Below are 17,637 nucleotides of genomic sequence, written 5' to 3'. Positions count from 1 at the left end.
GAGAGGGCTTTTTGGGGATAGGTGTGATTGAGGCATGTTTAAATCTTGAGGGGAAAACACCAGTTGTTAGTGATAGGTTGAAGAGATGGGTTAGAGTTGGGATGAAGACGGTGGCGAGGTTTGGGATCATATGGGAAGAGTCGGGTCAAGTGCACAGGTGGTGAGATGCGATCTTGAGAGTAGAGTGGAGAGTCGATCTTGTGTAATGGTGGAGAAGTTGGTTTTGGAGGTGGAGGGCTGGGTAGTTGGGAGGAAGGGCTCTGGGGTTGTCGACTAAAACTGTCTCTGATGTTCTCAATCTTCTGCTTGAAAAATGAGGTAAAGTCTTCAGCTGAGATGAGTGGGGAGGGAGGAGGTGCTGGGGGACAGAGGAGAGAGTTGAAGGTGTTGAATAACTGTTTAGGGTTGTGAGACAGGGAGGATATGAGAGATGAGAAGTAGGTTTGTTTTGCTGTGGCGAATGTGGTCTTGAAAGCAGTGAGGGACTGTTTGAATGCGATGAAGTGCTCGTTGGAGTGGGATCTTTTCCATCTCCGCTCAGCAGTCCTGGAAGCTCGCCTCAGTTCTTGGGTCAGGCTGGTGTGCCAGGGCTGTCTGTTGATTTTGCGAGCTTTGGTATGTGTGAGAGGGACAAGAGATTCCAAAGCTGCAGCTATTGTGGTGTTATATAGAGCGGCAGCGTCATCTGCATTGTGTAGGGAACTTATGTCTGTGAGAGGGAGGAGGGATTCACTGAGTTAGTGTAGATCAAGGTGTTTAAGATTTCTGCAAGGGTGTGCAAGTTTGTGGGGTGGGGATTGTAGACAAGGAGTGGAGAGGGAAGAGAATGTGAGTAGATTGTGGTCAGAAAGAGGAAGAGGTGAGTTAGAGAGGATAGGGAGCACAGGCGGGTGAAGATGAGGTCCAGTGTGTGACCATCTTTGTGAGTGGATGTGAGAGATAGAAGTTTAGTAGCAGCTGAGAGGGAAGTGTCAATGGGGATGTTGAAGTCACCCATGATGATAGTGGGGATGTCCGCAGAAAGGAAATGAAGTAGCCAGGTGGTGAAGTGGTCAAAGAAGGTGGTGGCTGGCCCTGGGGGGCGGTAAATGACAGCCAGTTGGAGGTTGGAGGGGGAATAGATGTGCACAGAGTGCAGCTCAAAGGAAGGGAGGGTAACAGATGGTGGCAGTGGGATTGGGGTGAAGGAGCAGTTATCTGACAGGAGAAAACCAACTCCTCCGATAAACACTGTTGTCCAGCAAGGACTGGGAGACAGGTGCTGGTTAATAAAGAGTGAAACAAACACCTGACCCAAGACAAACCAGCACCAGAGGAAAAAGACCAGCAGCCAGAACTCCGCAAGAAAATGGCGGATAGTCACAAACTAAACAGATTCTAACAGTTGCTTGGAGTTTCTACTATGTGCAATCCCTTATCCTCTCCCATTTAGTTTACCTACCTTTTCCCCCGATGTTCCTCGCTGTTTTCTGTGAATGCACATTTGTATGATTGGTATTCTCATTTATCCCTGTACATCTTCCCTTGTTTCTCTGGCTTGTGTATATAAGTTTACTGTTACTCTCCACTTCCCTTGGTAGAGGAGGTGGTTGGATATATGCCGGATTCAGTAGTTCCGCAAGGTACGTGGCTCCAGCATCTTAACTGCCTGAGGTTATCCGGGGAGCAAGGATAGCTGGGGCGCCCCTAGAGGTAGAGTAGGAGCCCCTTGCCCCAGGTATCCAACAAACAGAGTGGTGACATTGAGTACACATTGTATGGAGAAGGTTCAGATTCAGAGCTCAGTCCAGACAGCATACTTATCTGCTGTACATGCATGACAGATGCTGCAAATTTATACCTTGAAAAAGTGGACAAATTAATAAGGGAACTGAGACACAAAAAGCGTATCAGTGAATTTTCAGATCATGCCAAGCGGATTTTAAACTTTATTTCTATTATTTATTGATATCAATAATGTAGTGATTTTTTAAATACATTTTAAACTTAATTAGATTTAAAATGACAATTATGTTTTGACGCGGGTGGCAAAAATTTTGTTGGTGCACACATGGTAGTTTCAAAACGTGCCCACCCCATCTGTAAACTCCTGCATGATAATTGTTAGCTATAAGCAGAAATATTTCACATAAAATTCCTTTATCACCGCCTTAAAATACTGATAAATCTGAAAACTTCAGGAATGTGGAGGATGTTGAAAGCATGTTATCAATCAAGATAAGTAAAGTATCACATATTAACAATTCCTGCAATACCGGACATAAGTAGGACCTTTTGAGTCAGGGAAATGTTGTAGGTGGGACACAAAACAGAAGACACTGGATTACTGGAGGGGCAGAGGTCCTAATATCTATGTTTATTACATGTACCATCGCAGCAAAACGGTGAGTGTTGTTACAGTTATGCTTGTGTTATGTTAATATGTTTTATGCTTCAGATATTGTTTTTCTGTTGACACACAACTGCTTTTTTTAGTCATAGCCAAGGGAAGGGTTATCTTTATCTGTGGCAGTGCGGCATGCACATAATTATTATCTGTTAAATAAGACGAGCGTACATTCCTTCCTGAATCCCTACTGAAAAGCTGAAAAAAATGTAATGCTGGCTGCTTCCTGTTGGCTTTGTAGAAAGGAATTATTTTTCCTTCTGGTTGTTGCAAAAGTTTCTTTAACTTTCACAAAGGAAAACAGGATAAAGTCACCAATCCAATCAGTCCACCAATACAATCTCATTATTAACAATTCTAACAATTCCATCAGCTACTGACGAGAGTACATTTCTGGTGGTGGCACACGGCAGATGAAAGATGCGCCAAATTCATTCAGAAACATTGGTTGTAATGCACTTAAGAAAAAAATGCGTTGTAAAGATAAACAAATTTGCATGTGAATATTTTTGCAGTCAATAAATTAAAATGTGTAGTATTAAATATCCACAAATTTGAAAAGTAAATTTCCCGCTATTGAAGAAGCCGGAAAAATGTTGGATATATCGTACCAGGGGCAGATACAGACATCTGAGAGCCTCTTTGCAAGAACAGTAGATGTGCAGAGTATATCCTGGTATAATGTCCCCCAACCTGTGCTCATTTTAGTAATATATGTCCCCATCCTGGTATAATGTGCATCGTCCTGGCTTCTTCCAGTAATAATATCCTTGGGCTGCTGCTCTTCTCCAATAAATGGAAATAAATAGAAAAAACCTATTCTACTGTCCTTCCACAACTCCTATGACATGTTGTATCCTCTTCTATGGCCGGCGCAGAAGCCGGCAGCTGACTTCAGCATGCAATCGGTGAGCAGCACATGACTTAATTGTAATGCGCCACCAGTGACTTGCATGATGATGTCAGATGCGGACCTCTGATTGGCCGGTAGCATGTATTGTAGTGCAGAGACCCAGCGAGAATAGGGATTGAAATAGTTGCTGGTATCAGTTGACTTCCACCGGGGTCCGGATCACGGTTACACTCTTTGTGACCACAATCATTACACTCTTGCCCCTCTATAAGTGAAAGTACCCCCTTATCTACTAGGTCCTGTGAAACTACACCGGTTGCACACATGGGTTCACCTAGGAAAGTGAATTCTCTAAGCCATAGGTAAGATAGAACACAGAGCGCATGATTTGCCAGATGGCACATAGATCAGCAAGGACCATGACAATAAGGTATACAAGACTGCAGGCAAATAAGAAGACCAGGAACAATAGAATACATAAAGCCAGGAGTGTGGATATACACAAGAACTGTAGATGTATAGTCAGCACAGGATTTGGATCAAACAAATAGTTAATGGAAAAGTTGTACGCTATCAGCAGACAAATGGCCAATGGCAGGGACGTAGGCAATCCACAAACAAATAGTTAACTGCAGGCAGAAGTGATGATTCTGGATTCTTGCTTGCTGAAAATAATGCACACTGCTGCAGCAACATTGTATTGTGAACAGCACCAGTATAGCATGAACAGGCAACAGAATAGCTTACCGAATACTCAGACATCATAGAGCTGTCTGATTCTGCCTTAAAATCTTGGGTGATTATTTCAAAGGTAGTTGCCAGGTCACAGCAGTAACTCAGGGTGGAATTGCACAAAGTTAATTATGACTTGGGGAAGGAACTAAGAGCTAGCACCAAAGCCAGGACAGGTGAGTAATTCATGGTATGTTCACCCCTTCAATAATCCAAAGATTAGGTTATACGAAGCATATATAATACTTTTTGCTTTCAATATATTTGAAAGTCTTGGCACATCTCTAACATATTAACAACCAAAGGCTATTTCTCCACTAAAGCAAAATAGGAGCGGAAAAAATCCTCCTGAGGCGAAAATACTGAGAATGCTATCTGGCTACAAGAAACATGTGTGCAGAATTTAGGTACCCTTTGTCAAAATGTTAAAGTGGATATTCAAGTGATAAAGTGAGTCTAGCAGTTAGAAAACATTAATCTGTTTTAATTAATACATTTACAACAAGGAAATAACATTTCAAATTTAGAAATATCTCGATGTGGGGAATTAAGATTAAGACAGATTCAGTCCTCACAGGCAGAGATCCTGTTGATATTGAATCTTTAACTTCCTATTGCTTATTTACACCCTTTTTTATGCCTAAATGCCCAGGTAATAGCCAGGTTTCCAGGATGGATCAACTCCTGCTGCTTTTTACAGTATTCATGCATGTTCTGTCTCCAATAAATGGTGATCTACTGATTGAAGGATTAAGAACCATTCAGGTCAGTAAAATATTTAGTGGGCATAACTGTTATATGCAAACGTACTGAATATACAAATATCTATAAATATATGTATCAGCCATCTAAATCAGCTATAACATTAATGATCTTAATAATAATAAAGAACATTAATTATTTTGTTACAATGTCATATGTCAAGGTGCACTAAATTAAGCAGTAAGAATCCAGTCAGTCCTTGAAATTAATGTTAAGCAGGAGAAAATGAAGGATTAGGGATACTTTGAAAGGGTCAAATTGTGTTGATTAGATGAATGGGTCAAAGCAATTCCTTAGCAGTAGAGTATTCTTGATACTCCGTGAAGAAAAAATGGTTCATGGAAGGGCAACAGAAGAAGTATTGGTGGGATCATGGGTTTCAGGGCTCATTGATACACTTGGGAAGCAAAAGCTAGTCTGCGTAATCCGATCCCACAGTAGAACTACTGTAGCACAAATTTCTAAAAAAGATCAATTAATTTTTCTGATGCTTAAAAAAAAATAACAAATTATATCAAGTAACAAAAAATCTACTCACCTTTTTGATCCCATACTAACAGATGATGTAGCAGTCCCACCAATGGTTGCTGCCAGTAATAATGTGATCACTTACCAATACAGTTAGTCCTCGGGTTACAACGGTCTCGAGTTACATCGTTTCGTGGTTACAACGCTTTATACAACGCCTCATTCCGACTTACACGGTTTTGCATCTTAAGGCGAACTACGTGCAACTACGTGCAGCAGCGGAAGAATAGAGTCCAGTACTGCACACTGCACCCGGTTACACAAGGAAAACGAGTCTCCTGCACGCCATAACATCCTTATAATGTGTTAGGATAGGTGTTTGGATAGGCTAAGTGTTTGCAGTACTGTACTGTTATTATGGTACAGTACTGTATGAATGTATGGTCTGACTTACATCGAAATCGGTTTACAACGCCGCGTAAGAACGGATCAACGTCGTAAATCGAGGACTACCTGTACTGCTAATGAGTGGCCTCCACAGATGTGTTGTACTGACTTGCATGAACTATTGAGGAGTCACAAGTGCATCTGACCTAAATTAATGAAAAAATTAAGTGTTAGCGAGTGTTTTTTTCTTAAACATATTTGTCTTTTTTGATTTTTAAGCAAGACAATCTATTTGATTCTAGATATTGTAATGTCTGCTGGCGCCTCATCATGGTTCCCCTCCTTCCCTCATGCAGTGATGGCAGCTTACTCTACGCTCCGGCTGCAGCAACTTCCTTACTTTCCCACTCCTCCTTCCCTGTGCAAACCTCACTGTGCTCCGGCGGCGTGCCTCGTGCGTGCAGCGCCCCAGGGTCCTGATCGTTGCAGTAATGTCATTTTTCTCTAGGGGAGAGTGATATTACGTTTGGAGGCAAAGAAGGATAACTGCATCCAGGTATCACAAACATGCAACACATTTCACACTCCAGACCACCAGGGGGAGCTCCTGACCCTATTTATTAGGTCACTCCCCACATATATAGGTAACTGGTAGTCTGTAGGGAAAGTTAGTTCCTGGCAGAGCTCCAGACAGGAGTTCTGTTAGTTAGTTCCAGACCAGAGTCTGAGGAGGATGGAAGGTTAAATGAGCTGTGCATGCCCCCAGAGCTGCAGCTCCCAGAAAGAGACATTCAGAAGACTGAACTGTATTGCAGCGAGCATGAAGGAAAGCTTAGCGAAGGAGTGGATACCAAAAGGGGACCAGCCCCGAACAGGCTGGTCCCCTTCTGAGGCGCAGAATCCCGGTAGTCGGAATACCGAGGGAGTACGGACCTCTATGCTTTACTCCAGAGACCGGCAGGACAGCTAATTCCATATTACCTGCCCGCACTTATACCCAGGAGGCACGGAGGCAACTCTCAGAGGCTGGGGCATGCTAGAGTCCCTGTAAAACGCCTCGAGCCACCAGTCATACGGGTTTTGTCCTATCCGACCACTGGGAACAGAGAGAGAAAGACATTACATCTGTGAGACCCTTATGTGAAGCCTTAGGCAGTAAGGGACTACACCAATACAACGCAAAGGAAGGCTACTGATTTCCACCTGGACAAGGGGACTCTGGACTTGCCTCCAAACCGGCCGGACTCTGTCTGCCCTGTGATCTGGTGCTCCGGACTGTGGATGCTAAAGTCTTCAGTAAAGGTAAAGAGACTGCAACCTTGTGTCCTCGTTCTTCACCGCGCCTCTCACCATCCACATCTACATACTGGGAAGCCCTGGGTACATACTTCACCTGTGGGAAGGTATAGCATCTAGCTGCCATAACATCACCCCAGCAGACCCCTTAAAGCAGCATTGGTCACCCCGACCGAATACCACAGGTGGCGCCATAAACATTCCCCTTAAAGACCTTTCCCTTTTACACAGACTTCCCAGGGCCACGGACTGGGTGAGCCACCATGACATCCCCCTGTGAACTCAGGACCCGGTACTGAGTACCCCACGGCCCCATAGGGGCGATCCAACTTTGTCACCACGAACAGGATCTACTAAAGCCTGAAAATCGGGTCCTGTGTGCCTAAAGACCGTGCTAGAACTGTGTCTGAACCGTGATTTATTGAGAGACTGTGTATTGCAAAAGACCGCCGAAATTGCTGCAAAAACCGCCGCCATTACAGCTCCACGAGGAACGCTGAAGAAGAAGGGCGTGCCATCATGGGCGGGAACTGAGAAGCGCGAAAAATAATGGCAGCCCAGTCCAAATATCTTTATACCTTGAGGACGTGTCCGTCAGCAGCAGAAATCCGCCTCCTGATCCTAAATGGCGATAGGAGACCAAGAAAAAGGAACCGCCCCCAGTGGAGAAAGCGGGAAAGAGACCAGGACGGAGCAAGCAACATGGAGAATGCCATGGCCAGCAGCCCGGAACCAGAGCGTGGGGTGGAAGCGGAGGACTCCCCCAGCCACCTGGAAAGATACCACGGCCAGACATCACCAGTCAGCCCTGAATTCCTGCAGGCCGGAGTGGAGGAGCTCATCGACCAGCTCCTGCAAATGCAGCTGGGTGACAAGGCCACGTGTCGGGCGGCGTCTGCGGAAGACCCACCAGCTCCGCTTCCAGCACTGCTTCCTGCTAAACAGTCTCCGCCATCAGCAGGAGCAACCGGCACCGGGGACACCGCTGTGGCAGGTAAGGACGCTGACCCTGTCCCGGTGACCGAAGAACTGTTAGTAGGCCCCGTAGCAGCGCCACCTCCCCGAGGGTCCAGCTGGCTCCAAAATCTTGGACCATGGGACCAGGCCACGGGGATGGAGCATTTCTTAAAGGCCCCAATTCAACCTTCCAGGCCTGCCTGGAGAGGTGTATGCAGAAAAGACTATTTACCGCTGGGTGAACCCTGGGTCGAACCATATGTGGTTCCCCGAGACCGCTGAACAGAAAGGAGAAACTTTGGAGGTCCTGAGCTGGGACGAGTACCAGTGCCAACTCGCCCGTAAATGGGAGGCGCAGGAGGAAGAACACCAGGCCCAGCGCAGAGCCTTTGACGAGCGAGACCTGCGAATCAAGGCCCAGACCCAAAAGGACTACCAAGAAAACCAGGCCCCACTGAAGCAGGGAACTGTGGTGGCTTTTAGACTACAAAGAGGCTGGGGGTTTATTAAACAGTCAGGTCTCTATGTGGAGATCTTTGTCAAGAGGAGGGACGTGGAGTCCCACCTGTGGGAAGGACACCCGGATAGGGATCTGTTGTGAATTCTGTGGCTGAGTTCACTTCTGTGGTCACAAGTGGTATTGCAGTCTCTGGGCTTCCTCCCTCAGGTGTTTTGGTGAGCTCGTTGGCTGCCTTGCTATTTAGCTCCACCTGAGTCTGTCTTCCTTGCTCCTTGTCAATGTTCCAGTGTTGGATCTGAGCTACTGCATCTTTCCTTGGGCCTGCTGCTCTGCTAGATAAGTGCTTCTAGTTTGTTTTCTGTTTTTTCTGTCCAGCTTGCTATTAACTTTTGCTGGAAGCTCTGAGAAGCAAAGGGGTGCACCGCCGTGCTGTTAGTTCGGCACGGTGGGTCTTTTTGCCCCTTTGCGTGGTTTTCGTTTTAGGGTTTTTTGTAGACTGCATAGTTCTCTTTGCTATCCTCGCTCTGTCTAGAATATCGGGCCTCACTTTGCTGAATCTATTTCATTCCTACGTTTGTCTTTTCATCTTGCTAACAGTCATTATATGTGGGGGGCTGCCTATTCCTTTGGGGTATTTCTCTGAGGTAAGTCAGGCTTGTATTTCTATCTTCAGGCTAGTCAGCTCCTCAGGCAGTGCCGAGTTGCATAGGTAGTTGATAGGCGCAATCCACTGCTGCTTATAGTTGTGTGAGGATAGATCAGGTACTGCAGTCTACAGAGATTCCACGTCTCAGAGCTCGTCCTATTGTTTTTGGTTATTGCCAGATCTCTGTATGTGCGCTGATTACTGCACGCTGTGTTGCCTGATTGCCAGCCATAACAGTACAAGGAGCCCTTCAATGATTTCCAATAGAGGGAAAAAAGAAATCCTGACATCATTTTTTTTTCTTAGCTCTGTCTTCAGTCTTTTTTTTCCCCTAGACATTAGAGTGCTTCAGGACACAGCTGTGGACATGGATATTCAGGCTCTGTGCTCCTCAATGGATAATCTCGTTGTAAATGTACAAAAGATTCAAGATACTATTGATCAGAAATCGATGCTAGAACCAAGAATTCCGATTCCTGATTTGTTTTTTGGTGACAGAACTAAGTTCCTGAGCTTCAGAAATAATTGTAAGCTATTTTTGGCCTTGAAACCTCATTCTTCTGGTAATCCTATTCAACAGGTTTTGATTATTATTTCTTTTTTGCGCGGCGACCCACAGGACTGGGCGTTTTCTCTTGCACCAGGAGATTCTGCATTGAGTAATGTTGATGCATTTTTCCAGGCGCTGGGATTGCTTTACGATGAGCCTAATTCAGTGGATCAAGCTGAGAAAAATCTGCTGGCTTTATGCCAGGGTCAGGATGATGTAGAAGTATATTGTCAGAAATTTAGGAAATGGTCAGTACTCACTCTGTGGAATGAATCTGCACTAGCGGCTTTGTTCAGAAAGGGTCTCTCTGAAGCTCTTAAGGATGTAATGGTGGGATTTCCTATGCCTGCTGGTTTGAATGAGTCTATGTCCTTGGTCATTCAGATCGGTCGTCGCTTGCGCGAGCGTAAATCTGTGCACCATCTGGCGGTATTGTCTGAGAGTAAGCCTGAGCCTATGCAGTGCGACAGGACTATGACTAAAGTAGAACGGCACGAACACAGACGTCTGAACAGACTGTGTTTCTATTGTGGTGATTCTACTCATGCTATTTCTAATTGTCCTAAACGCACTAGGCGGTTCGATAGCTCTGCCGTTATTGGTACTGTACAGTCCAAATTCCTTTTGTCCATTACCTTAATGTGCTCTTTGTCATCATATTCTGTCATGGCGTTTGTGGATTCAGGCGCTGCCCTGAATCTGATGGATTTGGATTATGCTAAACGTTGTGGATTTTTCTTGGAGCCTTTGCGGTGTCCTATTCCGTTGAGAGGAATTGATGCTACACCTTTGGCCAAGAATAAGCCTCAGTACTGGGCCCAGCTGACCATGTGCATGGCTCCTGCACATCAGGAAGTTATTCGCTTTTTGGTACTGCATAATTTGCATGATGTGGTCGTGTTGGGGTTGCCATGACTACAAACCCATAATCCAGTATTGGATTGGAACTCTATGTCGGTAACCAGCTGGGGTTGTCAGGGAGTACATGGTGATGTTCCATTTTTGTCTATTTCGTCATCCATTCCTTCTGACATCCCAGAGTTCTTGTCGGACTTTCAGGATGTATTTGAAGAGTCCAAGTCTGATGCCCTACCTCCGCATAGGAATTGTGATTGTGCTATCGATTTGATTCCTGGTAGTAAATTCCCTAAGGGTCGTTTATTTAATTTGTCCGTACCTGAACACACCGCTATGCGCAGTTATGTGAAGGAGTCCCTGGAGAAGGGACATATTCGCCCATCGTCGTCACCATTGGGAGCAGGGTTCTTTTTTGTAGCCAAGAAGGATGGTTCGCTAAGACCGTGTATTGATTACCGCCTTCTTAATAAGATCACTGTTAAGTTTCAGTATCCCTTGCCATTGATTTCTGACTTGTTTGCTCGGATTAAGGGGGCTAGTTGGTTTACTAAGATTGATCTTCGTGGTGCGTATAATCTGGTGAGAATCAGGCAGGGAGATGAATGGAAAACGGCATTTAATACGCCCGAGGGTCATTTTGAGTATCTGGTGATGCCGTTCGGACTTGCCAATGCTCCATCTGTTTTTCAGTCTTTTATGCATGACATTTTCCGTGAGTATCTGGATAAATTCTTGATTGTTTACTTGGATGACATTTTGATCTTCTCAGATGATTGGGAGTCTCATGTGAAGCAAGTCAGAATGGTTTTCCAGGTACTGCGTGCTAATTCCTTGTTCGTGAAGGGATCAAAGTGTCTCTTCGGTGTGCAGAAAGTTTCATTTTTGGGGTTCATCTTTTCCCCTTCTACTATCGAGATGGATCCGGTTAAGGTTCAGGCCATCCAGGATTGGACTCAGCCGACATCTCTAAAAAGTCTGCAGAAATTCCTGGGCTTTGCTAATTTTTATCGTCGCTTCATCTGTAATTTTTCTAGCATTGCCAGACCATTGACCGATTTGACCAAGAAGGGTGCTGATTTGGTTAATTGGTCTTCTGCTGCCGTGGAAGCTTTTCAGGAGTTGAAGCGTCGTTTTTGCTGTGCCCCTGTGTTGTGTCAACCTGATGTTTCTCTTCCGTTCCAGGTCGAGGTTGATGCTTCTGAGATTGGTGCAGGGGCGGTTTTGTCACAGAGAGGTTCTGGTTGCTCAGTGTTCAAACCATGTGCTTTCTTTTCCAGGAAATTTTCTGCTGCTGAGCGTAATTATGATGTGGGCAACCGAGAGTTGCTGGCCATGAAGTGGGCATTCGAGGAGTGGCGTCATTGGCTTGAGGGTGCTAAGCATCGCGTGGTGGTTTTGACTGATCATAAGAACCTTACTTATCTTGAGTCTGCCAAGCGCTTGAATCCTAGACAGGCCCGTTGGTCGTTATTTTTTGCTCGTTTTGATTTTGTGATTTCATACCTTCCGGGCTCTAAAAATGTGAAGGCGGATGCTCTGTCTAGGAGTTTTGTGCCCGACTCTCCGGGGTTATCTGAGCCGGCGAGTATCCTCAAGGAAGGAGTCATTGTGTCTGCCATCTCCCCTGATTTGCGGAGAGTGTTGCAGAAATTTCAGGCTAATAAACCTGATCGTTGTCCGGCCGAGAAACTGTTCGTCCCTGATAGGTGGACTAGTAAAGTTATCTCTGAACTTCATTGTTCGGTGCTGGCCGGTCATCCAGGAATCTTTGGTACCAGGGAGTTGGTTGCTAGATCCTTCTGGTGGCCATCTCTGTCACGGGATGTGCGTGCTTTTGTGCAGTCCTGTGGAATTTGTGCTAGGGCTAAGCCCTGCTGTTCACGTGCCAGTGGGTTGCTTTTGCCCTTGCCGGTCCCGAAGAGGCCTTGGACACATATTTCGATGGATTTCATTTCTGACCTTCCCGTTTCTCAAAAAATGTCGGTCATTTGGGTGGTCTGTGATCGCTTTTCTAAAATGGTCCATCTGGTGCCCTTGGTTAAATTGCCTTCCTCCTCTGATTTGGTGCCTTTGTTCTTCCAGCATGTGGTTCGTTTACATGGCATTCCTGAGAATATTGTTTCTGACAGAGGTTCCCAGTTTGTCTCGAGGTTCTGGCGAGCCTTTTGTGGTAGGATGGGCATTGACCTATCTTTTTCCTCGGCCTTCCATCCTCAGACTAATGGCCAGACCGAACGAACCAATCAGACCTTGGAAACATATCTGAGATGTTTTGTTTCCGCTGACCAGGATGATTGGGTGTCATTTTTGCCGTTGGCTGAGTTCGCCCTTAATAATCGGGCCAGCTTGGCTACCTTGGTCTCTCCATTTTTCTGCAATTCTGGGTTCCATCCTCGTTTCTCTTCAGGACAGGTTGAGTCTTCGGACTGTCCTGGTGTGGATTATGTGGTGGACAGGTTGCAGCAGATCTGGACTCAGGTAGTGGACAATTTGACCTTGTCCCAGGAGAAGGCTCAGCTTTTCGCTAATCGCAGACGCCGTGTGGGACCCCGACTTCGTGTTGGGGATCTGGTTTGGTTATCTTCTCGTCATATACCTATGAAGGTTTCCTCTCCTAAATTTAAACCTCGTTTTATTGGTCCGTATAGGATTTCTGAGATTCTCAATCCGGTGTCTTTTCGTCTGACCCTCCCAGACTCCTTTTCCATACATAATGTATTCCATAGGTCGTTGTTGAGGAGATACGTGGCACCTATGGTTCCATCTGTGGAGCCTCCTGCCCCTGTTTTGGTGGAGGGGGAATTGGAGTATATTGTGGAGAAGATTTTGGATTCTCGTGTCTCTAGACGGAAACTCCAGTATCTGGTCAAATGGAAGGGTTATGCTCAGGAAGATAATTCCTGGGTTTTTGCCTCTGATGTCCATGCCCCAGATCTTGTTCGTGCCTTTCATGTGGCTCATCCTGGTCGGCCTGGGGGTTCTGGTGAGGGTTCGGTGACCCCTCCTCAAGGGGGGGGGTACTGTTGTGAATTCTGTGGCTGAGTTCACTTCTGTGGTCACAAGTGGTATTGCAGTCTCTGGGCTTCCTCCCTCAGGTGTTTTGGTGAGCTCGTTGGCTGCCTTGCTATTTAGCTCCACCTGAGTCTGTCTTCCTTGCTCCTTGTCAATGTTCCAGTGTTGGATCTGAGCTACTGCATCTTTCCTTGGGCCTGCTGCTCTGCTAGATAAGTGCTTCTAGTTTGTTTTCTGTTTTTTCTGTCCAGCTTGCTATTAACTTTTGCTGGAAGCTCTGAGAAGCAAAGGGGTGCACCGCCGTGCTGTTAGTTCGGCACGGTGGGTCTTTTTGCCCCTTTGCGTGGTTTTCGTTTTAGGGTTTTTTGTAGACTGCATAGTTCTCTTTGCTATCCTCGCTCTGTCTAGAATATCGGGCCTCACTTTGCTGAATCTATTTCATTCCTACGTTTGTCTTTTCATCTTGCTAACAGTCATTATATGTGGGGGGCTGCCTATTCCTTTGGGGTATTTCTCTGAGGTAAGTCATGCTTGTATTTCTATCTTCAGGCTAGTCAGCTCCTCAGGCAGTGCCGAGTTGCATAGGTAGTTGATAGGCGCAATCCACTGCTGCTTATAGTTGTGTGAGGATAGATCAGGTACTGCAGTCTACAGAGATTCCACGTCTCAGAGCTCGTCCTATTGTTTTTGGTTATTGCCAGATCTCTGTATGTGCGCTGATTACTGCACGCTGTGTTGCCTGATTGCCAGCCATAACAGGGATCTATACCCAGGGGATGGTGTCACGTACACCAGACACTTTGGCGAAAGGGGTTGGTATGCCTTAAATGTCCATAAGCACAGGGACTCCATGCCTAAGTCATCTAGCTCCAAAAAACTAGCTGTGCCTCCTCATGCAGTGACAGCGCCCCCTTGTGATAAAACCGCTGCAACTACCACTACTCCTACTGTCACCCCTGCCTGCACCACTACAAAGACTATGGTGTGCACCATTACTACTACAGTGACTGCAGTAGCCACAGGACCAGCCATCACCTACACCAAAACTGTTGTGGAACAGAGGTCAGTGGGCACTCAGACCCCTAACAGAAGTGAAGGGGCCCCATACGTAGCGCCCGTACCCTGAGGGACTGCCATTACCTGTGCTACCTCCAGAACTACTCAAATAGGTGAAATCTGACATGACTGTAAATAGTTCATCTTTTGCTGCAAGTTTACAATGACTGTTGCTGTTTGCAAGTTCACCGTTTAAAAGTTCACGAACCCAGCCAAGGTTATTCCTTAAAGGGGTCCTCAGTTTTAAGAGGATCCTAAGTTTCGCACATGTTTTTGCACAAGTTACCTTACTTAAAGAACATTGGAATCATGGACGGTGAATGATTCACAAACTGTCTTGTAAATAGTTTGCACCTTCTTAAAGGTGCTTCCTACTGGTTTTACAAAAAGAAGCTTTACAGAGACTGCTTCTATGGAGACTGTTCTAATGTTGCTAGAAAGTGTTTTGTCTTACAGAGACCTGAAGAAAAACCTGTTGGTGTGGCAGAATTCCGGGTCAGGATACATGCCATGTAGCCCGCCTAAGGCCAACAATGGGGGTTCGTAACGGGTCCCTCGCATCACGTCACTTTTGTTGCTAAACTGACTTGAATATTGATGTGATTGACACTACCTCAGACTTGAAAGATTTGAATATTAGTCAAACCCTTAAAGGGAATGTTGAATCGTTGCACTTTGGTAGAGTATATTAAGAGTTAATATAGCAAATCATCATGGAAGCCGAAATTTGAATTTAGTTAGCATGGTGTCTGATAATGTTCTAGAAGTTAGATAAAATTGTATCTCGCATAGCCATTAGGAAGCTAATATGATGAACATGACGCACTTTTGAATAAAACGGAGACTTTGATAACTGATGTACTTTAGATAAACTTAAAGAGGTACAGTAAACCCGTGGGGGTTAGAGAAAAGTTTTTGCACTTGAAGAGGAATAAAGAAAATGTTTAACTTTGCCCTTGAGAGATAGTATACCCACAGAGGGTACTTGCACCTGATAGTTAGTTAGTAGATATACTGTTTCTATTTTGATAGATGTATGCGTACAATGCAAATATGTTTTGTTATGCAACGTTCAAGAGTCCTCACCTCCCATAAAGGGAAGCACCAGTTTGCATTAACTTGTTTTATAGCATTTTAAAAATTGTATGCCTTTTTGCAAAATTTCTTTTCCCAGTCCGGGAGTACTGAATTTAACGTTGGAGGAGTGCAGCGCCTCAGGCTCCTGGTCATTGCAGTAATGTCATTTTCCTCTAGGGGAGAGTGATATTACGTTTGGAGGCAAAGAAGGATACTGTAACTGCATCCAGGTATCACAAACATGCAACACATTTCACACTCCAGACCACCAATGGGAGCACCTGACCCTATTTATTAGGTAACTCCCCACATACATAGGTAACTGGTAGTCTGTAGGGAAAGTTAGTTAGTTCCTGGCAGAGCTCCGGACAGGAGTTCTGTTAGTCAGTTCCAGACCAGAGTCTGAGGAGGATGGAAGGTTAAAGGAGCTGTGCATGCCCCCAGAGCTGCAGCTCCCAGAAAGAGACATTCAGAAGGCAGAACTGTATTGCAGCAAGCATGAAGGCAAGCTTAGCAAAGGAGTGGATACCAGAAGGGGACCAGCCCCGAACAGGCTGCCTCCTTCTGAGGCGCAGAATCCCAGTAGCCAGAATACCGAGGGAGTACGGACCTCTATGCTTTACTCCAGAGACTGGCAGGACAGCTAATTCCATATTACGTGCCTGCACTTATACCCAGGAGGCACGGAGGCAAAGCTCAGAGGCTGGGGCATGCTAGAGTCCCTGTAAAACGCCTTGAGCCACCAGTCATACGGGTTTTGTCCTATCCGACCACTGGGGACAGAGAGAGAAAGACATTACATCTGTGAGACCCTTATGTGAAGCCTTAGGCAGTAAGGGACTACACCAATACAGCGCAAAGGAAGGCTACTGATTTCCACCTGGACAAGGGGACTCTGGAATTTCCTCCAAACCGGCTGGACTTTGTCTGCCCTGTGATCTGGTGCTCTGGACTGTGGATGCTAAAGTCTTCAGTAAAGGTAAAGAGACTGCAACCTTGTGTCCTCGTTCTTCACCGCGCCTCTCACCATCCACATCTACATACTGGGAAGCCCTGGGTACATACTTCACCTGTGGGAAGGTATAGCATCTAGCTGCCATAACATCACCCCAGCAGACCCCTTAAAGCAGCATTGGTCACCCCGACCGAATACCACAGGTGGCGCCATAAACATTCCCCTTAAAGACCTTTCCCTTTTACACAGACTTCCCAGGGCCACGGACTGGGTGAGCCACCATGACATCCCCCTGTGAACTCAGGACCCGTTACTGAGTACCCCACGGCCCCATAGGGGCGATCCAACTTTGTCACCACGAACAGGATCTACTAAAGCCTGAAAATCGGGTCCTGTGTGCCTAAAGACCGTGCTAGAACTGTGTCTGAACCGTGATTTATTGAGAGACTGTGTATTGCAAAAGACCGCCGAAATTGCTGCAAAAACCGCCGCCATTACAGCTCCACGAGGAACGCTGAAGAAGAAGGGCGTGCCATCATGGTCGGGAACTGAGAAGCGCGAAAAATAATGGCAGCCCAGTCCAAATATCTTTATACCTTGAGGACGTGTCCGTCAGCAGCAGAAATCCGCCTCCTGATCCTAAATGGCGATAGGAGACCAAGAAAAAGGAACCGCCCCCAGTGGAGAAAGCGGGAAAGAGACCAGGACGGAGCAAGCAACATGGAGAATGCCATGGCCAGCAGCCCGGAACCAGAGCGTGGGGTGGAAGTGGAGGACTCCCCCAGCCACCTGGAAAGATACCACGGCCAGACATCACCAGTCAGCCCTGAATTCCTGCAGGCCGGAGTGGAGGAGCTCATCGACCAGCTCCTGCAAATGCAGCTGGGTGACAAGGCCACGTGTCGGGCGGCGTCTGCGGAAGACCCACCAGCTCCGCTTCCAGCACTGCTTCCTGCTAAACAGTCTCCGCCATCAGCAGGAGCAACCGGCACCGGGGACACCGCTGTGGCAGGTAAGGACGCTGACCCTGTCCCGGTGACCGAAGAACTGTTAGTAGGCCCCGTAGCAGCGCCACCTCCCCGAGGGTCCAGCTGGCTCCAAAATCTTGGACCATGGGACCAGGCCACGGGGATGGAGCATTTCTTAAAGGCCCCAATTCAACCTTCCAGGCCTGCCTGGAGA

General features: G+C 46.3%; 1 protein-coding gene across 1 annotated transcript in view; it reads left to right on the top strand.

Moving 5' to 3' along the window:
- Window positions 1–4,628: 4,628 nt before the first annotated feature.
- LOC138647651 (inter-alpha-trypsin inhibitor heavy chain H3-like) overlaps window positions 4,629–17,637 on the top strand; it is a 133,005-nt gene continuing 119,996 nt past the window's right edge. The window contains exon 1 of the mRNA XM_069736817.1: window positions 4,629–4,736. Coding sequence (XP_069592918.1) covers window positions 4,644–4,736 — 93 coding nt within the window. The 5' untranslated portion in view covers window positions 4,629–4,643. The remainder of the gene's footprint in view (window positions 4,737–17,637) is intronic.

The sequence above is a fragment of the Ranitomeya imitator genome, chromosome 8 (genome assembly GCF_032444005.1).
Source record: "Ranitomeya imitator isolate aRanImi1 chromosome 8, aRanImi1.pri, whole genome shotgun sequence".
NCBI classification, from domain to species: domain Eukaryota; kingdom Metazoa; phylum Chordata; class Amphibia; order Anura; family Dendrobatidae; genus Ranitomeya; species Ranitomeya imitator.
The sequence above is the reverse complement of the archived record's forward strand: the minus strand, read 5'-3'. Positions and strand labels throughout refer to the sequence as shown.